The 22,987-nt window shown below is 44.4% G+C and overlaps 1 protein-coding gene across 1 annotated transcript in view; it reads left to right on the top strand.

The window, feature by feature from the left end:
* Window positions 1-15,284, top strand: part of LOC138567828 (uncharacterized) — a 40,598-nt gene extending 25,314 nt beyond the window's left edge. The window contains exons 5-6 of the mRNA XM_069646325.1: window positions 11,529-14,627; window positions 14,724-15,284. Of these exons, the coding sequence (XP_069502426.1) occupies window positions 11,529-13,542 (2,014 nt within the window). The 3' untranslated portion in view covers window positions 13,543-14,627; window positions 14,724-15,284. The remainder of the gene's footprint in view (window positions 1-11,528; window positions 14,628-14,723) is intronic.
* The last annotated feature ends 7,703 nt before the right edge of the window (window positions 15,285-22,987 follow it).

Here is a 22,987-nt window from a genome sequence, read left to right on the forward strand (position 1 = left end):
TCGTGAACTGCCAAAAGATTCCAGTAACGTGGCCTAAACTATTCCCTCCACAATGAACAATCATAATAGCTGGATGATGCTGCGTCACTTAAGAGGCACAAAGGGGAAGACCCGGATGTGGCATGTGCGATCCGCAAACTACTGCAGTGTCCATGGACCAAGTAGCACAGGGCCAGCCCTTCTTCCCTTTCCACTTCACTCTTTGCAGCACTCTCTCATTGGCTACTAGTAAGCAGTCCCACACCCATCCATCAATCACATCCAAGATCTCTACATCTAACTCTGTCAACTCAGTACTGCTGCCAAAGTACTGTGAAACTCGCCAAAATGTCTACTTCCAGATTCATCCACATCTACACCCATCAACACAAACTTCAGGTATGCATATGTTTTGTAATGCATAGATAAAACGAAAACTGCATGTATGTTACCAAAGCATAGCAAGTGCATAATTACATGCATTGAACAGGGTGCCTGCCACTTGCCCTGCGTAACCTGCTCAATAATCAAACTCCTTTGTCCCATCTCCTAAAATCAACTGACCGTTACTTGCAATGCTGTTTGCTTTCAAAGTTTTCTTGTAATGCCCACTTGCATAACAGCTGCAAACCACACATTTCAATTCCAGCACTACTGTCTGTGATATTGTTTATAAAAAAACACATTAGGAAAATTTGGACAGCAAATTCAAGTGGCAGATCCTATCTGAAATGCCCAGAGAAAAGGGAAACTGCATGTATGTTAAAGCATGGCTAGTGCATACACTGCACAATTGACAAAATTCACCATTGGAAGGAAAGCAAAGAACTGCATGTGTACATTGGAAACAGTGCTATCTGTAAATTTGGATAAATAAATGAAATACCAGGAAAGGATTTCTGCACTCATGTTGCAAGCATATATGGATGAGAAAGTTAACAGAATTCCACACACGGTAACATTCTCCTTTACAACCTGTACACCTCTCTGCCCTTTTTCTAACCCTACTAGGCCTTTCACTAATTCATTTCCAAAGCAAGTAGTGCAACATCTCACACACTTCAAAAGTGCAGCCCCATAGGGCACAGCTATCACTACAGCACTGGCCCCCATACCAACAATGCTGATACTCCCAAGTCCCCACTCGGATGCAGTGCTATACAATTAAACACACACATTAACTCGTCCTGCCAACAAATACTCCTACAATCTGAAACAATGTGTTCTACTAGTGCTAGTACTGTACCATTAACACACATACCCACTAACTTCCGTCTTTTGCAGTCTCGTTGAAGAACCGCCTCCTAAAAGCCAGTGATGTCTCTGCTGTGATAAAACCCAGCAGAAACCTATTCTTCACAGCCAACAAAGTAAGTGCAGTACTGTAGTAGTGTTCTGCCTGTTACTCAGACAGTGTAGTGTTGTTGTATTGTAGCCTAGGCAATTCTATCCAACCCCAAAGCACTTGCCTCACCCTTACTAATTGCACCTTGCAATGAGTAAGGTGCACTCTTTGTATTGTCATCAGAACACCAGTATGGTAATCCCCATTAATTTAATAATAACATTGTAATGCTTACTTCCACAAACGCACAACACTGGAATACACACTGATGTAAACTTTTCCCACAGGAACATACACATACACACACTCACACTTTACCTACCTTGTGGGGACTATGTGTGGATACCTACCTTGTGGGGACTAAACCTTCCCAAAGTTCTAGAAATGGGCTAATAGCAGAACTATGTTCAGAAAAAATTCATAATACAGGATCTAACTTCATATTTGCAAAAATGCTTATTTTTTACTCACGTGTACGGTACCATCTTTGTGGGGACTTGAACGCGTGTTACCATCCTTGTGGGGACTTACTTTATTATTCTTATTTGGGATGGATTGCACCATAAGCAAATGGACAAATGCTTACTTTATAGTACTCAATATACATTATACAATTGTATTTCTACATGTGAGCATTATAGCTATGACAACATATGGATTTTGATCGTTTGGCATTTCCCATAAGATGTTTAATGTGCATGTGAAACTTAAAAAGGCACTTAGTTTCTGCCATTAAACACTATAATAAACACTCAAAATATTTCCGAAAAGAAAACTGCAACAGAGGAGATGACTTGATTGACCCAGGCTGACACACTGTGGCCAACAAGGAATAAAGAATTCAAATTTAAATTTAATTCTTTCACAGACATCATCTTCCCTGCTAACTCATATCTGCTCTTTAGAAATGGTGGAATGGAAATGGTGTTGCTTTCTTCTTTTGGAATGTGTATAATAATAGTGGTGTTAACTTTCCTATAGGGGTCATGTTTGATTATGGAAAAGTTACATTTTCCACAGAGATCGGGTGCGATAATCATGATAATGTGTCACGGCTCGCTCCCTTCGCTCCCGTTCCCGCCACTTGGGGGCATGTTTTGGGGTTTATTCCCTACTGGACATTTCCTCCGAACCTTATGCTACAGTGTCCTGATGAATTGGGAGCGCTAAAATCTTATTTCCCAAATTACTTTCCTTCCGGATCCATTCCAGGTTTTTGGCAGCCAGCATGCTACTGCTACTTTAATCAAATGACTATGCTTCCCAGAATGCCTGGCTCACTGCTTCACCTCCTCCCTTGCAGGACAAGGCTGGGTGGAGGATAGGCAACACCTGTGGCTGCAGGTGCAGCAGGCGGCACGCCTGAGGGGTGTGCTCGTTAAGCAGCTTTAAAAGCCTCAGTTTGCTTCAGTCCAGCGCTGGTCATTGTTGCTGTGTTCCTGTTGTGACTGGTCCCTTGTTCCTTGTTCCTAGCTTTTGTGCCTAGTACCTAGTTCCTGTTCCTTGTTCCTAGCTTTTGTGCCTAGTGCCCAGTTCCTGTTTCTTGTTCCTCTGCCCTGGATTTCGGATTCTTGTGCTTAATTGATTTCTGCTCACTGGATTTCCCTTTCTGTCTTCCTCTGTCTGCAGGCAGCCTGTCTCTGTGCTTTACCCTTTAATGCTGCCCAATTCGCCTGTGTTTTCTGTTTCTTTGTTGCTGTCCTTTGCTACTGAAAAACCTGATGCTTTAGTCTTTCCCTTTATAGATTCAGCTTCCTGCCTCAAGGTTTCCTTTTGTGATATCATTTTCCCTGCTCCTGATCCTTACTTTCTATTGGGATCCATTCCATGTTTTCCATCTCACTTCTGCATTCATTTCCCATGGATTATTAGGTGTTGGTGTTATTGTAACTAGTCCCAGTGTAAATGCCCTTTTTGTTTCCTCACTATTTTATATCACTATTTCTACTCGCCCCTTGACTAGGGTCTTATGTATTTAGTTTCCTCCACCCATTGCTGTTATAGCCTTCAGGGTTCCTGTTTGATCAACTGGGTTCGTGAGTTTACTGACATTCAAGTGGTCTTTCCGGTCCTCGTGAGTACAGTTTCTAAGTTCCTTATTCTGTATCATCCAGAGTGTCAGCTCACAGATCCTGTCCTTGCTTGCCCTCTACGTGGGTTTAGCGCTGTCAGTATCTGTAATAGCATAGTGGTTAAGGAGTTTGCCGACATTCCTTTCAGTCATAAGGAGGTTCTAAGTGCTTACCCCACATTCCTTTTCATATATAGGTATTATTGTTTCTCCTGGGTTTTAGTATACACAAGTCTTGGGTTTTGTATGCACATATTTAGATTCAAAGTTGTACACTGTGAGATTCCGTGCACATTGCCTTCTTCCTTTCTTAACAGAATGTCCCCACAGAGAGAGTGTGTACTTGCAATCATGTTGAGGTCCCCACAGAGATGGTGTGTGATTAAAATAATGATAAGGTCCCCATAGAGATGGTGTGTGATTAGGACTATACTCAAGTCCCCACAGAGACAGTGTGTAATTATGATGATGTTAAGCACTTGGTCATTAGCCGCTCTATAAATATAATACAAGAAATACAAATACAAAATATGGTCCCCACAGATATGGTAAGTGATTATGATAACCCTAAAGTCCCCACAGAGATGGTGTGTGATTACAATGATGATAAGGTCCCCATAGGGATGGTGTGTGATTAGGACTATACTCAAGTCCCCACAGAGACAGTGTGTAATTATGATGATGTTAACTGCTTGGGCATTAGCTACTACACCCACAAACACATTTTACCTACCTTGTGAGGACTATGTGCGGAAACCTACCTTGTGGGAACTAACCCTTCCCAATGTTATAAAAATGGGCTAATAGCAGAATTATGTTCAGAAAAAATTGATAACACAGGAAATTCATATTTGCAAAAATGCTTATTTTTTCTCACATTTATGCACCATCTTTGCGGGGACTTTAATGTGTGTTACCATCTTTGTGGGGGCTTACTTCATTATTCTCATTTGGGATGGAGGGCATCATAAGCAAATGTAAACATGCTTACTTTATAGTACTAAGTATACATTATACCATTTTATATCTACATGTGAGTATCTGCCTGCATTATGGGTATCACAACAGATGGATTCAGTTGGTTTTGCATTTCCCATAAGATGTTTAATTTGCATTTGAAACTTAAAAAAGCACTTGGTCTCTGGCATTAAAGACTATTATAAACGTTAAAAATGTTCCAGAAAAAGAGAACTGTGACACAAGAGATGACTTGATTGACCCAGGCTCACGCACTGTGGCAAAAAAGGAATCATGAATTTAGATTCAGATTTCGTTCTTTCACAGACATCATCTTCCCTGCTCACTTATATATCCTTTTTAGAAATGGTGGAATGGAAATGGTGTTGCTTTCTTCTTTTGGAATGTGTATAATAATAGTGGAGTTAACTTTCCCATAGGGGTCATCTATGATTATGGGAAAGTTACATTCTCCACAGAGATCGGGTACGATAAACATGATAAAGTCCCCACAGAGATGGAGTGCGCTTGTAATCAAGTTAAGGTCCCAACGGAGATGGTGTGTGATTATGACTACAATCCAGTCCCCACAGAGACAGTGTGTAATAAGCGCTTTGCCAGAAGCAGCTATATAAATCTAGATAAAATATAAAATACAATTACAAAATAATGTCCACACAGATATGGTATGTGATTATGATAACGCTAAAATCCCCACAGAGATGATGTGTAATTTCAGTGATCTTTAGGTCCCCACAGAGATGGTATGTGATTATGTTAGTGTGTAATTATGATGATGTTAAAAACTTAGGCTTAGCCGAAGTAACCAGTCATTTTACCGTAGAAAATGTCAAAGTGGTACATTTAATTGCGACCAAAATACAGAAAAAGGAAAAAAATATGAAACACATATGTATACGGTAGAGAAAGTAAGGTTACCACAGATATGGTACGCGATTATGATAACGATAAAGTCCCCATAGAGATGGTGTGTGATTATGTTAACCCTAAAGTCCCCACAGAGATGGTGTGTAATTTCAATGATGTTTAGGTCCCCACAGAGATGGTATGTGATTATGTTAAACCTAAAGTCCCCACAGAGATGGTGTGCAATTTCAATGATGTTTAGGTCCCCACAGAGATGGTATGTGATTATGATAACACTAAAGTCCCCGCAGAGATGGTGTGTAATTTCAATGATGTTTAGTTCTCCGCAAAGATGGTGTGTAATAGGAATATTTTTAAAGTCCACCCAGAGGTCACACAGAGGTCAACAAAAACTTGAACTGAACATTTGAGTCTAGTATTGAACTCCTCAATGGTTGTCCTCATTAAGCATCTCCCCTTCCCCATCAAAAATGACTTACCGCTCCTTCTCCTACTATCGTACACTACACACACGTATTCCTCTACACACATGGCAGCCTTATGCCTATTAATACCAAATTAACCTGAGGGAGCCTTGCAAAAAGCTCTCATCTCTATTTATTTCAATCACCCCCAAAGCAGTGGCTAATCAGGTATCACAGCGCTGTCATTTAATAGATTTTGGGCTCTCCCCTTTTAAAAGAGAGAAATCGAAGTGCCACTGTCACAAACCACACAGAACCATACTGGCATTGAGGAGTCGGGTTTTGCATAGGATTCCCCCACTAACCTAGTAAAGTCTCATGCAATAAAACCACCAAAATGCCAAAGGTTCACTATAGAAGACCACCTTTCAGTTAATGTATTGAGTATGATAATGATGCTGAAGTCCCTGAGGAGATGATATGCGATTAATATGATGTTCAAAAGTCCACAGAGATGCTGTGTAATTATCATGACTTTAAGGTCCTCACAGAGATTGCGTGTGATAATGGTGATAATGAAGTCCCCACATAGATAGTGTGTGATCATAATGCAGTTAAACTCCACTTAGACATGGTGTGTGATAAAAATGGTGTCGGAACCCCAAAGAGATTGTGTTTGAATATAGTGATGTTAAAGTTCCCACAGCAATGGTGTGTTTATAACGGTATTAAAGTCCCTACAGAGATGGTGTGTGATAAAAATGAGATTGAAGACCCCACAGAGATGGCGTTTGATCATATTGATGTTTAAGTTCTCACAGAGATGTTTGATAAGGGTGCTATTAAAGTTTTCACAGGTGAAGTGGGATAATTTCATATGTGAAGTGGGATAATAATGATGTTACCGTCCACACAGAGATGATGTGTATCAATGTTAAAGTCAGAGATGGTATGTAACAATATTTGATAAATGGATCTTAAATGATATGACTTCTACAATTTTGGTGGCTTTTTGGCGATATGTTCTGCAATAGAGGTAAGGTAGGGACTGGTGGGAGCAGATCAAATGTGAGCTGCAAATCCTGAAGTGTTGATTTGTACAGATGTAGATGTACGTGCTTTGCTTTCTGTGAGCTGGTGAGATACCGAGTGAGTTGGACATGTAGGTTTTGTGTTGATACATGGGCCCCAGGTGTGGTATTCCATGAAATACTAACAGGATTCATCTTACGAACATGGGTAGGTGTGGCAATGCAACATGGGAGATCACAGAACAGATTAGGGTGTTTTCCCTTATGGGTGTTTGAGTGGCCATGCCACTGTGAGGGGAGCTTTAGTTGGTTGATATACAGAGTGTAAGATGAATAAGGGAGCATGAAGGTCAATAACATCACAATAAAGATTTTAAAGGCCCCACAGAGATGTTGTGTGATGTTGAGGTTAAAACCCCTGCAGAGACAGTAGTTGATGATGTGAAAAAATTTTTCTAAGATGGAAATGTTTAATGCTATATTTTTCCCTCATTGTTAGTGTGTGATGATGGTTTTGTTACACATCGCATAGACCAATTGTGACATAATGGTGATTTATTAGCTCCCAGCAAGGTGCTGTGTGATGACAGGAAACTGAGGAAGCTAAATTAGAAGTCAGGTGTCAGTGATCAATAGTCACCAAATGAGCATGTAGACCACATCTCCTCAAGCCAATAGATGGCTTCTCCACAGCAATTGTTTGATTGTGGTGCTTTCATCTACATTGCATTGTGAATGTTGAGCCCTAGTTTAATGTCTGCAAAGATAAAAGGCTTGATTATGAGTTGAATGGAATTCTCTTTGATAATTCTGTCCAATTACTGTATTGTTATTTTGTTGTAATAGCACTACCACATCAGACCTGGAGATACATCTTACAGATTCTGAGGTGGTGCAAATCCCCATTATTCTGTCCTATTAAACTAAAATGGGGTATGGAGGATTAACAAAGGACCGTCATTTTTCAGGTGGTAACTTCTCCATTTTGTGGACGAAAAACAGCCAGTCAAATGCTGGAGTTTTTTTCCTCCAACTAAACTCCAAAATCGATAAATGGCTGTGTGTTAAAATTGGTAGTAGATCTGTTACACACATTGGGCCTCATCACGAGTTGGCCGGTAACGCTGGTGGTATTGCCGCCGGTGCTAATAGCCCTACCGCCAAACCCCCCGGCGCTACTAGCGCCGGATCACGGGTTTGGCGGAAGGGTTATTGCCCATTCCCCATTGGGCCCATTCAGGAATTCCCCATTCCCCATTGGGCCCAATGGGGAACATTCACGCTATTACCGCCGGCGAATTTCCTGCCGGCGGTAATCGCGCCAAAAATCAGCAATTTTGCCGCAGATTTCCCCCCCAGCTCAGAGCTGGGGGGAAATTTGTCAAAGCCATGATCTGGCGGACCCTTAAATGCGGCGGTAATACCGCTACCACCGCATTTAAGGGTTACCGCCAGACTCGTGCTGAGGCCCATTGTATTTTACTGCACTGCCATACTTGTAAAGAGGCACAGGGTCTAGTATTGTGGTGATTTTAAAGCACCCACAAGGATGGTCTGTGAGGACTATGCCTCTACCCATGTGGGAAACTGTGCTTTTAGTTACGCTCCTGTAAAGGTTTGTGACTATTGTGATGCCAAAGTTTCCATTAGTATAAACTGTAAATGATGGTAAAGAAGCAACAAACATGGTAGATGGCCTCTCCTCTTCACCCTCTATACCTTTGTATAAGTAAAACCTATTTCATCCTTTGCCTTTCACCATCACTTTTTTGCTGATGACACTCAAAACATGTATCTACTTCACCCCAGCCATCTTGGAATGGATTACCAACTGTCTCACTGCAATTCAATACTAGATCACACTCAGCTGCCTCATGCTGAACTCCACAAAAATGGAAATCCTCTTTTGAAGGGATTGGTTCCTCCGACGTATTCCACATCTATGACAGATAATCACCACAGCTGTGCTGCTTTGGAAAATCTTCGGCGTCTGCGTCCTGCGTGGATGATGTCGATACACTGTCCTCGAGGGCCTCTGTCGAGCCGACGTCACCGGATGTTATAAGTAGGACGCACGACCCCCGTAGCATCACTTCCGTTTTTTCCGCAAACGTGTTCGCTTCGGAGATCTCGGTGCACCTCGGTTCTTCTGAGTACTTCTTTCGGTTCTTTGAACCTGTTTGTTTGTGAGGATATCATGCCTTCGTCTTCTTCTGTCCTGCGGTTGGGTTTCAAGAAGTGTTGGGACTGCGGTTCCAAGATGTCGCTGACAGACCCGCACAACGTCTGCCTCTGGTTCCTCGGTGAGGACCACGCTACGGATGATTGTGACGATTGCCAGTCGTTAACATCGGAGGCCTTGCGGGGTCGGAAGAAGAAGCTTTGTTGGTAGGGTGTCCAAGCCCTGAAAGTCAAAATCCGCTGGGCTTTCGACCGATGATTCGAGGGGCGACTCTCCACATCGTCAGTGTAACTCCAGGGGGTATGGGTCTCGGAGTGGGTCTTGCCATTCCTCTGCCTCTTCCAGGCACTCGCAGAAGCACTGTCACCGGTCGCCTTCCCCGTCCTCGTCCGAGGACTCCGCCCGTCGGCAGGTTGCTTGTCCCAAGAAGCATTCTTCTCCTGCGGAATGGGAGGCATTTCTTACGGAGATGATGGCGATTTTCCAGTCGCAGGGCTCCGTTCCATCCGCGCCTTCCAAAGAAGCCGGCAGGGAACATGCTAGGGCCACTGCTCGCACGGCTTCGGGCTCGGGCGGTCGGTGCAATCATCGGGAGCCTTCGAGGTCCCGATCGGACAGGGTAGATTGCTCTAGCCATGCCCGCTCCAGGTCCCGGTCCTCGACGCCCTCGAGACCGGTTGAGTCTATGAGGTCTTCTTAGAAGACCTCAACGCCATTGGCGCCATGTCCATCGAGGGACTCTCTCAAGACTCCGCCTCCGAGGAAGTCATCGATGCCATCGGCGCCGGGGCCGTCGAAGCACACGCTTGGGACGCCATCCTCGAGGCCTGTGTCGAAGCCATCGGCGCCTCGCTCGACATCGACGCCGAATCCGTCGACGCCCTCCACGCCATTTGTGGAGGCTTTACCGGAGGTACCCGTGCATCGGTGGAAACTCCGAGGAAGGCCCTGAAGAAGTCGGTAAGGCCTGTACTTGAGCCTTTTTCTGTGCCCTCTTCCAGGGATTTGTTCCAGCCTCTGGATTATATTTCTGAGATGGAGGAAGGGTCTGGGGAAGGTTTGGTTCCTGAGGAGGTTCCTGATGACCTGTTATCTGGTCATAGACAGTTGGAAGGCCAGCGTCAGTCTTTGCATGATGCCAGTGGTCTTGATACCTCCCCAGAGGTTGAATTTGGCAGGCCTGAGCCTGGTACGCATGCTGAATCTTTGTACAGGCGACTCATGTCGAGGGTGACGGAGTACTTCGGGTGGTCTGCGCCACCAGTGGATTTTCTGCAGGATGACCTGACAGATATCCTTGACCAAGGTCCATCCATTGACCTGATGCTGCATTTTCATTTGGCTTTACAGAGAAGGGTGGCGGCGGCTTGGACTGCTCCGGAGAGTCTCCCGGCAGTGAGCAAGTCTTTGCCGAAGAAATACAGTCCAGCTAGTAGCGACCCCAGCTACTTGACTATGCACCCCACTCCGGAGAGTTTGGTGGTGCAGGAGGCTAAGGCCCCAGCAAAGCAGGTGTCGTACCCTACCATCCCTCCTGATAGGGACGACAAGCGTTTAAATGGCTGGGTGAAGAAAGTGTTTTCTTCAGGGGGTATGGCTTTACAGGCAGCCCACTATGTGTGTGCCTTAGCACGATTCACTCACACTCTGTGGAATTGTGTGTCTTTGGCGGCTGAACATATTCCGGAAGGGGAGGGACGGGATGGTTTTCTTGCTCTCGTTCAGGATGGCAAGGATGCCATGTGTGAATCAGTTCAGTCGGGTCTGGACGTGGCAGATTGTGTCAGCCGGTCCATGGCGGCGAGCACCGAATTGCGCAGATTTGCGTGGTTGCGGAAGTCGGGGTTTGCTCCTGACGTACAAGCTCGGCTTCTCAACATGCCCTTTGATGGTGAACATCTTTTTGGCAGCAAGGCTGATGAGAGCTTTGAGAGGTTGCAGACCTCCAAAGCTGCAGCAAAGTCGTTGAGCGTTGCAGTTCACCAACCTCCGCCTTTTCGTCCTAGGGGACAGAAATGGAGGTGATGTTCCTTTCGATACTACTCTTCCTTTAGTAGATCGAGGGGAGCTGCAAGTCAAAGGGGTCACCATAGGAGTGCCAGAGGTGGAAAACAGGGTACTCGAGGTGCCAAGGCCGCTCGGGCAGTTGCCTCTTTGCCCTCAGCCACTGCCGCAGCCGCTTCAGCTCAGTCATGAGGCCAGGTCCCATGGTTCGCCGGTTGGGGGAAGGCTGGCGCAGTATCCTGTAGAGTGGCATGCCATTACTTCAGATCTGTGGGTTCTGGAGATCATAGCCCACGGCTACTGTCTTCCTTTCCGGCAGAGGCCTCACGACAATCCACCAGGGAATCTCTCTTTGAAGTGTCCGGATCCGCTCCTTGCCCAGGAAATTCAGTCCCTGCTGGAGAAAGGCGCCATAGGGGTGGAGGCCGTCCCTTTAGAGGTAGAGGAAGAGGTACAAGGAACAACAGCCAGAGGGGGAATAACCAAAGGCAGTCTTTTTTAGGAAGAGGAGGAGATCGGAGACAGTGGGAACCAGAACGGATGCAAACGAGGAGTTACAGGGGTTGGTAGTGAACCTTTCAGATACTCATATCACTAAAAAGGAAGAAGTACTCAGTAAGGGTTTGAACTTTGTACTCACCAAGTTTCATAATCCTTTTGAATTTAGGATTGAATTCAATCAGTTCATGCGGAAAGTTCACCTTAAAGAATTCTTTATGGATAACGCCTTTGATAAAAGTGATAATTGCAGTGGTTTGAGAAATCCCTCCGTTTTTTGTGCACCTAGCAGTGCACAATCAGCTGAATCTAAGGTTTTTGAAAAAAAGGTTTTGGAAGAGGTAACTAAGTTGGAAACTAAGGGTATTCCTCACCATTCTAATTTAAGTATAGCAGAGCAGACGATTTTGAAGAACTTGGAGGCAAATGATAAGATTATTATTCGCCAAGCAGACAAAGGAGGTGCTATTGTCATAATGAATAGGAATGATTATATTCAGGAATGTGAGAAACTGTTATCTGACGAGAATCATTACCTTAAAATAGATAGAGATCCCAGTAATGACCTCTTAAATATCATTCGAGACAAGGTACATAAGGCAGTGGATGAACAGATGATTAGTAAACAAGAGGGTGAATATTTGACAAGAGAGAACGGGCGGGTGCCCATTTTTTACACATTACCTAAGATTCACAAGAGTTTAGAGAACCCGCCGGGGAGACCTATTGTTTCGGGAGTGAGTTCCCTTTTGGAACCACTTTCTAAATTTGTAGATTTCTATTTGAGACCCTTCATTCCTATTATGAGAAGCTATATTAAGGACACCACTGATGCTATCAACAGAATAGAGGGCAACACTTTTGACCCCGCGGTTAATTTACTCATGTGCTTAGATATTCAAGCACTATACACCAACATACCCCAGTTGGCAACTTTGGAGGTAGTGGAGGAAACTTTATTGAAAAGAGATGATGGGCACCCGGTAGCCAGTTCTTTCATAAAATGGTGCACAGAGATGGCCCTCACTAAAAATTTCTTCCAATTCATGGGACAGTTCTACAAACAGATTGAAGGGACAGCAATGGGCTCAGCCATGGCCCCAAATGTCGCCAATCTGTATGTCAACATGTTTGAAGAAACGGTAGTTTATAATGAACGTAATCCTTTTCAGAATAACATCATCTGTTGGTTACGTTATATAGATGATGTTTTCGTCATTTGGAAAGGGAACGAAGAGAAAGCAGACCAATTTTTACAATGGCTCAATCTACAAAATAGATATCTTAAATTCACTAGTAATATAAGTAACAAGGAAGTGAATTATTTAGATATCAGTATATACCACCAGAATGGATTACTTTTAGTTCGACCATATACTAAAACAACTGATAAGAATGCCTTATTATATTTCAAAAGTCATCATGCTCAACATGTGAAGAATAACCTCCCATTTGGCCAATTTTTGCGGTTAAAGAAAAATAGCAGCACTAATGAATCATACGAGAATGGAGCAAACAATCTGATTACCAAGCTGGTACATCGGGGATACCCGGCCTCTCTGGTAAAAAAAGCAGCCAAGAGGGCCTTTAATAATAATCGTGAATCCCTCCTTGACCAGCAAATTCAAAGAGAAAGAAAAACAAAGGAGAACCCTTTAGTATTTGTCAATACGTTCAGCAATCTGTCATATAAAATTAAGGGTATTGTGACAAGAAATTGGAACAAGATCATGACCAAGGAAGTGGGCAAACCCATTGTAGCTTTTAAGAAAAGCACCACCGTACGAAATTTGATAATGAGAAATGATGTGAGTACCAAAAAGAGACCTTTGCAACAAACAAATCTATGGGGTTTACCCCCTGTTGTTGGACATTTTCCATGCGGTAATTGTTCTATGTGTACTCAAACAAGAAAAACAGTAAATGTAGATCTGGGACTGGACAGGATGTGGAACATTAATGAACATACCAATTGCAATACTAACAATGTGATTTATTTGATTGTATGTCCATGTAAACTGATCTACATTGGTAAAACTAATAGGAAATGCAGAACTAGAATGATTGAACATAGGAGCTGTATCAGGAATAAGGTGGAACAAGCGCCTATGGTCAAACATTTTATAGAAATGGAACATTCATGTAACAATTTCGAGTGGTGTATTTTGAAACAAGTCAAGTGACAGTCACAGATGGCTATCAACAGAAAATTATTACATCTAGAACAAAAACTTATTTTTTTGTCCAAAAGTCACATTAGGGGTTTGAATGAAGGAGTCGAATGGCATAATGCCTAATTAGGTAAATAGAGAATATGGACAATGGGGTTCTTCAATCTAGTAGAATATCTATGAATTCATATTCATATTAGTATAATAACTAGATCTGGAATTTCTGACACCCCTTGGTGATGAGGATTTAAGTTGCGATACCCATCTGGGGACTTTTTACCCATGACTTGCGTACAATGAAATGTAAAGTTGATGTATTACAAGATATTGCCAATGGGAAGAGTGTTATGAGTTTTTGACACCTTGAAGTTTGGCACATGACATCGGGGGACCGCCAGGGTTTTTATGACCTGTCTCCCGCACAATGAAATGTTAAGTTGATGTGTTACAAATTAATATCTATGAGAATAGCGCTATGTTGTACAGCTGAAGACACAGTTCCCTTTTTGTTTTCGACATGGAGACTGATTGTGTGGTATTTGTATCTTTGTTCTGCTATCTGGTGTTTATTCAGTTTACACCTAACTATGTTTGCGACTCTCCGTGGCCTTGTTGACTTCCACCTGGAAATAGAAGTTTACATATGAAATTTGAGAAGTTGTCCCAAAGGGTGGGTATTTGTGTGCCCTAAGTCACGTCAATAACGAAAAAAACGAAAAAAAAAAAACGTTTTGGTGCGCGATGACGTCATGACGTCACGTTTTCAAGCCGTTTTTACCCGCGAAAATCGCAGGGCGCCAGATCCTAGCAGGAACACAGGATTGGTGCTTCTACGGGTTGGTGGTAAAGAGAAAGGATGTTCAAGTAAGTGAAGGCAGAATTTGGATGAATAAATCCATGAAAAACTCCATGGTGGAGGTGACATTTGTAGAACTATAAGGACTATAGAAATCTGAATGGGGATCTATCTCTTACAGGAACTTGGCCCTATAAGGGGAGTGGAGTCTGGTACTCACCAGTATACAGGAGGAATCCTTACAGAACACTTGGGATCAAGATGTTCAGCCATACTGTAGCATAACCCTGCTTTGATATAGGTAAGACTTTGAACCTATTTTTTAGCCTAGGAAGTTGACATATATGGGAGGTTGTGTTAAATCCCATATCTTTTTGCCCTATTTACACACTACCAGAGAGAAGGGAGAGATAAGGAAGCGCTAGAATACCTGAAGAAATCGGGAATCTACAATATTTAACTGAGAAAGCCCCAGATTCATGATTGAGCAGAGAGGTATGTAATTTAAGACATACTCTTTACCCTTGGAGGGATGAGGGTATACATGTTTTATGTAAATAGAGATTGATACTCAATGACTAGATACTAATAGGGTGTTCACTTTTTGACCAACAGAGTTCTCCCCTAAGAAAGAAGAATTTTTAAATTGCGGCACAAGACAATTTCCCCTGAAGAATGTCCTACATCACTGTATCTTAAGGACAGAAACTTGTACAAGTCGGGTTGTTTGTATTATACCAATAGGAAATAGGCCATTAGTAGTGTGACATAGGAATCAGAGTGTGAGTTGTACACACAATGTAAGATCCTTATAGAACATCTGAAAACTTGCCGTACTTATGGTATTTCTACTTGTGTGGTTTTAAGCATAATGTATATGTTGTATGTATGATGATCATTTTTATGATTGTTTTATGAAATTTAGAATCTTAATAAAATTTTGTGATAATTGATACCACTTTTTGTTGTGGGAAGAGTGTTTAGTGACACCTAAGTAAATATCGGACTGTCTTTTTGTTTATACAAGTGTATGCGCACAGAGCAAGAGGTCTGTTTTATCCCTACCTGTGATTCAGTACCGTTTTGAGAATAGAGAGAGCCATAGAACTGGTGCCTGTAGCGGAGAGAAACAAGGGATGGTATTCCCCATATTTTTTCATTCCGAAAAAAGACAGGGGATTGAGGCCCATCATGGACTTGCGTTGTTTGAACAAGCTCCTCAGGAAGGACAAGTTCAAGATGGTTACTCTTTCTCACGTCCTCCAGGCTCTTTAACTTCAGGACTAGTTGGTGTCTCTCGACCTCAAGGATGCTTATTTTCATGTGCCGATTCATCCCAAGCACAAGAAGTACCTGAGGTTCGCGGTTGGCGACTCGCACTTTCAGTTTCGGGTCCTGCCGTTCGGATTGACCTCCCCCCGAGGGTCTTCACCAAGCTCATGGTGCTGGTGGCAGCGTATCTCAGGAAAGGGGGGATTCACGTCTACCACTACCTGGACGATTGGTTGATCAGGGCGCGCTCTCCCGAGCAAGTCCTGGATCATCTGTCAGTCACCTGTCACTCCCTTCAGCTGGGCTTCTCCCTCAACTTAAAGAAGTCCCACTTGACACCTACCCAGTGGCTCCAGTACATTGGAGCAGTGCTCGACACATCCCTGGGGCAGTGTTTCCCTCCCCAGGTGAGGGCTCATCACATTCTGCAGATGGTGCATAAATTTAACTTGCCCAGAGTCTCCTGGTGTTCGAGTTCTTGAGGTTGCTCGGCCTCATGGCATCCTGCATTCTTCCGGTGCCATAGGCCAGGTTGCGGATGAGATCTCTGCAATGGGCTCTCAAGCTCCAGTGGTCGCAGTCCTCCGGCAGGATGTCGGATCCCTTTCAGGTGCCGCCCTCGGTCGCCCAGGATCTTCTGTGGTGGGCCGTCAAAGGCAATCTGAGGAATGGGCTCCATTTTGGCTACCCTGGCTGGAGGTAACGATCGTGACGGATGCGTCCCTCACGGGGTCCAGACTCCATATCAATCTGTTGGAACTGAGGGCCATCAGGCATACCCCTGAAGGCTTTTCTGCCTTCTGTACAGGGGAGGACTGTCCTGATTCTGACAGACAACACAGTGGCCATGCATTACCTCAACAAAAATGGGGGCGCAGGGTCTCTACCTCTGTGCAGAGAGGCGATGCAGCTCTGGTTCTGGGCCATCCAGCAGGAAATGTCGATCTCGGCAGTTCATCTGGCCGGAGACGAAAACGTGGTGGTGGACACTCTGAGCAGGCAGAGCACGGTCTCTCATGAGTGGGAACTGGCTCAGGAGATTCTCCTGGAGGTCTCTGCCCTTTGGGGGACCCAACAAGTGGATTTCTTCGCCACCAGTACCAACAAGAAGTGCGTAAGATTCTGCTCGAGGGAATTTCCTCCAAGAGGAGCCTTAGGGGACGCGTTTGTAGTGGAGTGGTCCTTCCCACTACTGTACGCGTTTCCTCCAGTCCCCGTCATTCCGCAAGTGATGCAGAGGTTACGGAGGTTCGGTTCCCGGATGATCCTCATTGCTCCGGCATGGGCCCGGAGAACATTGTACCCTGAACTTCTCGACATGTCCATCTGCCCTCCACGCCGTCTTCTCTACCGAGACGATCTGCTCTCATGGGAGGGGGGGGTCAGGTTCTCCATCCAGAGGTCAAGTCCCTCAACCTTCATGCTTGGCTTCTGAAAGGTTGAGGTATAAGGATTGGGACCTTCCTGAAGATGTGATGGAGGTGTTGCTTTCGGCAAGAACGCCAGCAACAAAGTCCCTGTACCGTTGCCATTGGAGAAAGTTCTCTGACTGGTGCAGGGTTTAGAATGTGGATCCTTTTCATGTGCCATTCCTGTGGTTCTGTCTTTTTTGCTTTCTTTAGCCCACAAGGGCCTGCAAGTGGGTACCATTAAGGGTTACCTGGCGGCGCTGTCCATATTTAAGCGCTTGTCTGAGGAGTGTTCTTATTTTAAGATTCCTTTGATTTACCAGTTTCTCAAAGGGCTCACTAACGTGTTTCCACCGACACCTTTCCAGGTGCCCGGTTGGGATTTGAACCTGGTTCTAAAATTCCTCATGGGAGCTCCGTTTGAGCCTTTACGTTCTTGCCCTTTGAGACTGTTGACCTTGAAAACTGTGTTTTTAGTTGCGGTCACTTTCGCTCGCAGAGTGAGTGAGTTGCAGGCACTTTCCATTAAGCCACCCTTCATGGTGTTCCATAAGGACAGGGTTGTACTTAGGGTTCATCCTTCTTTTCTTCTGAAAGTTGTGTCGGAATTTAATTTAAGCCAGAAGGTTGTTCTTCCGGCGTTCTGTCCTCCTCCGCATCCTGGTAAGGAAGAGGGGAGGCTCCATAGGTTGGATCCTAGGAGAGATTTAAGTTTCTACATCTTGCGCATGTCCCGGGTCAGAGTGGATGATCAGCTCTTTGTAATATACGCTGCAAGGCGTTTGAGACAAGCTGTTACTAAACAGACTTTGTCTAGATGGATTATCTTGACAATTTCTGAATGTTACTGCTTGGCGGGTAAGGACCCTCCGGTAGGCTTGCTGGTCCATTCTACTAGGGGGTGACTGCCTCTTCTGCCCTGCAGAGGGGTGTTCCCATTCATAACATTTGTGAAGCAGCCACATGGGCCTCTGTCCATACTTTTGTAAAACACTACTCCCTGGATTATATCCATGGGCAAGATTTGGCCTTTGGCAAGGCAGTCCTCTATTCTGCAATTTAATTGGGCATTCTAAAATTCTAAATTCTTTTAACACCTCCTTACATTGGTACTGCTTTGGGAGTCTGTCATAGATGTGGAATACATCGGAGGAACCGATCCCTTCGAAGAACAAGTTCGTTTCTTACCTGGTAACGTTCTTTCGGCGGGATTTTCCGACGACGTATTCCACATCGTTCCCTCCCAGCCTGCCCCTCTACAGAATTTCTTATGCGATTGCAGCTTCTGTTTCCGCAAGGCTTTCTGTAGTCATACTGGCAGAAGATTGGTGCCACACGTTCTGGGAAAAAACTACAACTGAGGCTGCGTGCGTCGTGCGTCCTACTTATAACATCCGGTGACGTCGGCTTGACGGAGGCCCTCGAGGACAGCGCATCGACGTCATCGACGCAGGAACCTAAAATGTTCTGAAGCAGCACAGCTGTGGTGATTACCTGTCAGATGTGGAATATGTCTTTGGAACATCCCCTCGAAAGAACCTTACCAGGTAAGAAAGTAACTTGTTCTCTCATGGCTTCCATTGCTAACCCTACCTTCCCCTTTCCGCATCTCCTTCTTTCTCTCTTGAATGAGGCTTGCAACCTTGGGGGTCCTCTTTGATAGCGACCTCCAAATGCAACAATTCATCACCACCACTACCTCTGCTGCTCATATTAACCTCCTCAACATTTGTAAAATGTCTCCTTTTATTACTAACTTGACTACTGGTCAAGCCTACTACTAAGCCTTCCGTACTATTCCTTCAACCCTCCAGACAAAGTCCTCAACTTTTCTACCCACATATAATAAATCCTACCGATATCCTCATCCACTTCTACCTACAGACAATATGCTGGTGGCTCTCCATGCACAACCACTATTCAAGTTCATTCTCCTTGTCCACAATGCTATCAATGGTAGTCCTCCTCACTATCTGTCTAATTGTATATCTGCTACTCACAAACCTGTTCCCTCTGGTCCTCCTCTGTACTCAAACTCACTGTCCCATGCAACACCTTTCCTCCTCTCTTTTCCACTCTTTCTCCCTACTTGCTCCACTGGAAGCTGCTACCCATAACAATGAAAGACAGCCCAACTGTGGATTTCTTCAAAGCTTGGCATAAACTGAACTTACTGGCTAATGAGAAAGCTGCTATTGCCCTGCCCCTCATTATCCCTACGTGACCCCACCACTCCCTCCAGCGACACGTAATAATGTAATATTGAAGAGTTATATAGTACTCTTTAGTTTGAAGAGCTTTCCCCCTTAGGTTAATGCTACCCTTGTAAGTGTTTTCTGATATATATTTGTTTGTTTTGTTTTGTCACTGGTATTTGTTCCACTTTTGTACACCTTCATAAACTGGCACACCTATTGTCCATATCTTTGTGCTACTGTGCAGGGTAAGGTACTCGTGGTGGCAACAGTAAAGACAGACACACGTAATCACAGTTCAGGGGTGTTTATTAAACTGTATAGGGAGGTTGGAAAAACGCCTAATCTAAACCTAAATCTAAGATGGGAGCAAGCTACGACCATGAAATAATAATAAGGCTGTCCTAGTGGCGTCTTGTCAAATAAAAGGGCCTATACTAATGATTGCCAATCCTTACAAATAAATACAAAAATAGTTTGGGACAGGATTGAGAAGAAAGAAAGAAGTGTTCACAAATGATAAATCAGGGTGTGGTAGCCTGGGGTCTCCCATCACGACATTTTGAGCATGGGACAAGGCGGGATTCCTGAGCACAGCACACTCTCGAGCTTTCCCAGCATGGGACGACAGTTCTGCTCTCAGCTATCAGGACATTCTTTGGTTAAGTCTCTTTTCTACAAAAAGTCTCTTGCCTCCGAGGTTCTGCTGTGTTCAAAATAATAAACAAAAAGTTCCTTTCCGTATGTACGCTGGGTGATGACTCTTTAACCCTAGACCCCCTCTTTCAGGCTCAGATCCACAAAGATTCCTAGCTCTATCGGGACCTTCAGTGGTTAGGTTTCTTGCTTCCGAAGGTCTGATAGGTTCAAAGTGATAAACAAAAGTTCCTGTCTGATTGTACTAGGGTAATGGTTCTTCACCCCTGCGTCTCCCTCTTTTGGGCATTGACTCATCTCGATTGTCGGCCTCCCTCCATTGGTTCCACTATGGCTTCATTAAAAAAAAGATAACATCTGCTACAATCACGTGTCGTTGGCTGATGGCTTTTCACCCCTGGATCCCCCTCTTCCGGACTCAGACCATTCTATAAAGTTGGCTCCCTCTGTCGGGTTCACTACGGCTTGGTGTCCAAAACAATTTCACCTTTCGCATTCACAAGTCTTAAAGGGATGGTCTAGTAAAAAATAGATGGGCAACATAAAAAAAAAATACTAGCATTCTCCGTTTTAAAACTTCCTATGTAAAATTTTGAGCTATTCAAGCTCAAAATTCGCAAAAGCAAGCACATGGGCGCATCTATTTTGTGAAATGGAGGCCCTCCTGTGCTGGCTTTTGCTTTTGCGGCACTAATGAAGGAAAAGCCAGCCAGCTGTAGTAAACAAAAGCTACCGCTGGGTGGCTTTCCCTTCATTAGTGCTGTAGGCGGAGGACGGGGACCGGAGACCAGAGCAGGAAAGCTGCAGCTGAATCTCGGTAAGTGCTATTTATTTTTTTTTTAAAAAATAAGCACTAGCTGCGTTTTTTTTTCTAAGTTTTCCGGGCTGGAGGAGCTAAGAAAACTTAGAAATAAAACCGCAGCTTTAAAAACGTTGTATTTATGTTTGCGGTCGCTTTTGAAGCAACCGCAAACATAAATACAACGTTATTGTGTTGGAAAACGCTGCGGTTTTTCTTTCCAAGTTTCTCAGGCTCCTCCGGCTCGGACATCCCTCCGTTGGGTTCACGCTTGTCACCACAATGTTCATTAGGGCCCCATGTTTCGCCCCTTTCTGTCGGCATCACTTTGTCAGGTTCAATTTTGACAACACAATGTTCATTCTCCTTTCTCACTATGCGGATTCATCTTCCTTAGCTTGCTAATTACGTGCCGGTCAAAGACTTTCGACTGTACAGAGGATTTTGCTAGACCCCTGCATGACCACTTTAACCTCTTCCTTGTAGCTTTCAACTTTCCCAAGGCCTTCTGGTATTGGCAGTTTCAACCATGGGGAATTTAACCAGAGTCTCTCGAGTGAGCACCTATGTGGTGCTGGACTCCTCTGCAGCTGGTTTTCCCAGTAGGAGTTAACAGTTCTTTGATTTCCCCTCAATTCGCCATTTGCAACTTTCGTTCAACACAGTTCAGTTTCTTATCGGTTCTCCCTTCGACTCACCGGCTGTGATGAACCGCTTGGCTTTTCTTGTCTCTGGAATCTAGGATGGTACAACAGTAGCAGGGGCCTCTCCCTGTCCTGATTATTAGTATAGGAGGGGTTTGTGTACCATTGACATCTGTTGCAAAACACGATGGCTATTGTTTGCAGTCTTACAATTCCTTTCACAGAGACTTTGCGTGTCTGCGTTGGAAATGGCAAGGTTGCTTTTCTCCTTGTTGCTCCTTCGGTTCTCGCTTCTTTTCTCCTCCTCTTGGATTGCCGTACTAGGATAGCTGTCTCATCGTGCGGTTTGCCTTACTCATAGTGTGCTCTACGTCGGAGGAACATCCCATCGATAGAACGTTACCAGGTAAGAAGTAAATTGTTCTTCGAAGGGTTTGTGTCCTCTGACGTATTCCTTATCTTTGATAGACTCCCATAGCAGTGGCATGTAATTGGAGGTGGAAGTAAGAATGTCATGTATCCCTTTTAGGAATGTAATACGGCTTTGCCAAATCTGGTCTCTTGACTAGCGGAGGAATCCAGGTTGTAAAATCTTGTGAATGTATGTGCGGATGACCATTTGGCAGCCGCACATATGTCTCGGACCGGTACCCCTCTTTGGAGGGCCGAAGAGGCTGCGATACCCCTGGTTGAATGAGCCCTAAGATTCTGAGGGGGCTCTTTCCCTGCCAGTTTGTAACATTCCAGAATGGCCAAAATAATCCACCTGGAAATGGTCTGTTTTGTTATGGGTAGTCCCAACTTGTGACCTGAGTAGCCTACAAACAGTTGGTCTGCTTACCTAATCCTAGCCAGTCTGCTGATGTAAAAGCTTAGAGCTCACCTTGGGTCCAGCCTATGTAGCCTTTCTTCCTCTTTCCCCCGATGGGGAGGAGCGTAGAACGAAGGTAAGGTAATTTTCTGAGTGATGTGAAAATCAGAAACCACCTTTGGGAGGAAATTAGGCTTCACCTGTAGGACAACTTTGTCCTTATTGAAAATAGTATGGGGGGGTTTACAAGGTAGAGCTTGTAATTCGCTCACCCTCCTAGCAGATGTTAGTGCTACTAATAGGACAGTTTCAAGAGTGAGAAATCTAAGTGAACAAGAGTGGAGTGGTTCGAAGGGAGTACCCATTAGGAAATTTAAGACTAAATTTAAGTCCCATAAGGGAACTTGGAATGGTCTTGGAGGATAGACATTAGTTAATCCCTTGAGAACTTGTATTTCTAAGGGTAGTTTGAAATACGATGGTTCCTCCGCAGTGCGCTTGAAGATTGATAGCGCCGCGAGATAGCCTTTTACAGTGCCAACTTGAAGGCCTGAGTTTGCCAAGTAGAGTAGAAACGATAACACTGTTGGTGTACCGCATGAAAAAGGGTCGATATCGTTCTCTCTACACCAGCTGCAAAATTTGTTCCAATGGCAGCGGTATAAAGGCTTTGTTGCTGGCCTTCTGGCCGAAAGCAACACCTCCATGACGTCATCAGGGAGGTCCCAATCCTTGTACCTCAACCTTTCAGAAGCCAAGCGTGAAGGTTGAGGGTTCTTATGTCTGGATGGAGAACCTGACCTCCCTTCTGCGAGAGAAGATTCTCTTTGAGTGGAAGACAGATTGGAGGGCAGAGGACATATCCAGAAGGTCC

The sequence above is a fragment of the Ambystoma mexicanum genome, chromosome 2p (assembly GCF_040938575.1).
Source record: "Ambystoma mexicanum isolate Mex_15411 chromosome 2p, UKY_AmexF1_1, whole genome shotgun sequence".
Taxonomy (NCBI): Eukaryota; Metazoa; Chordata; class Amphibia; order Caudata; family Ambystomatidae; genus Ambystoma; species Ambystoma mexicanum.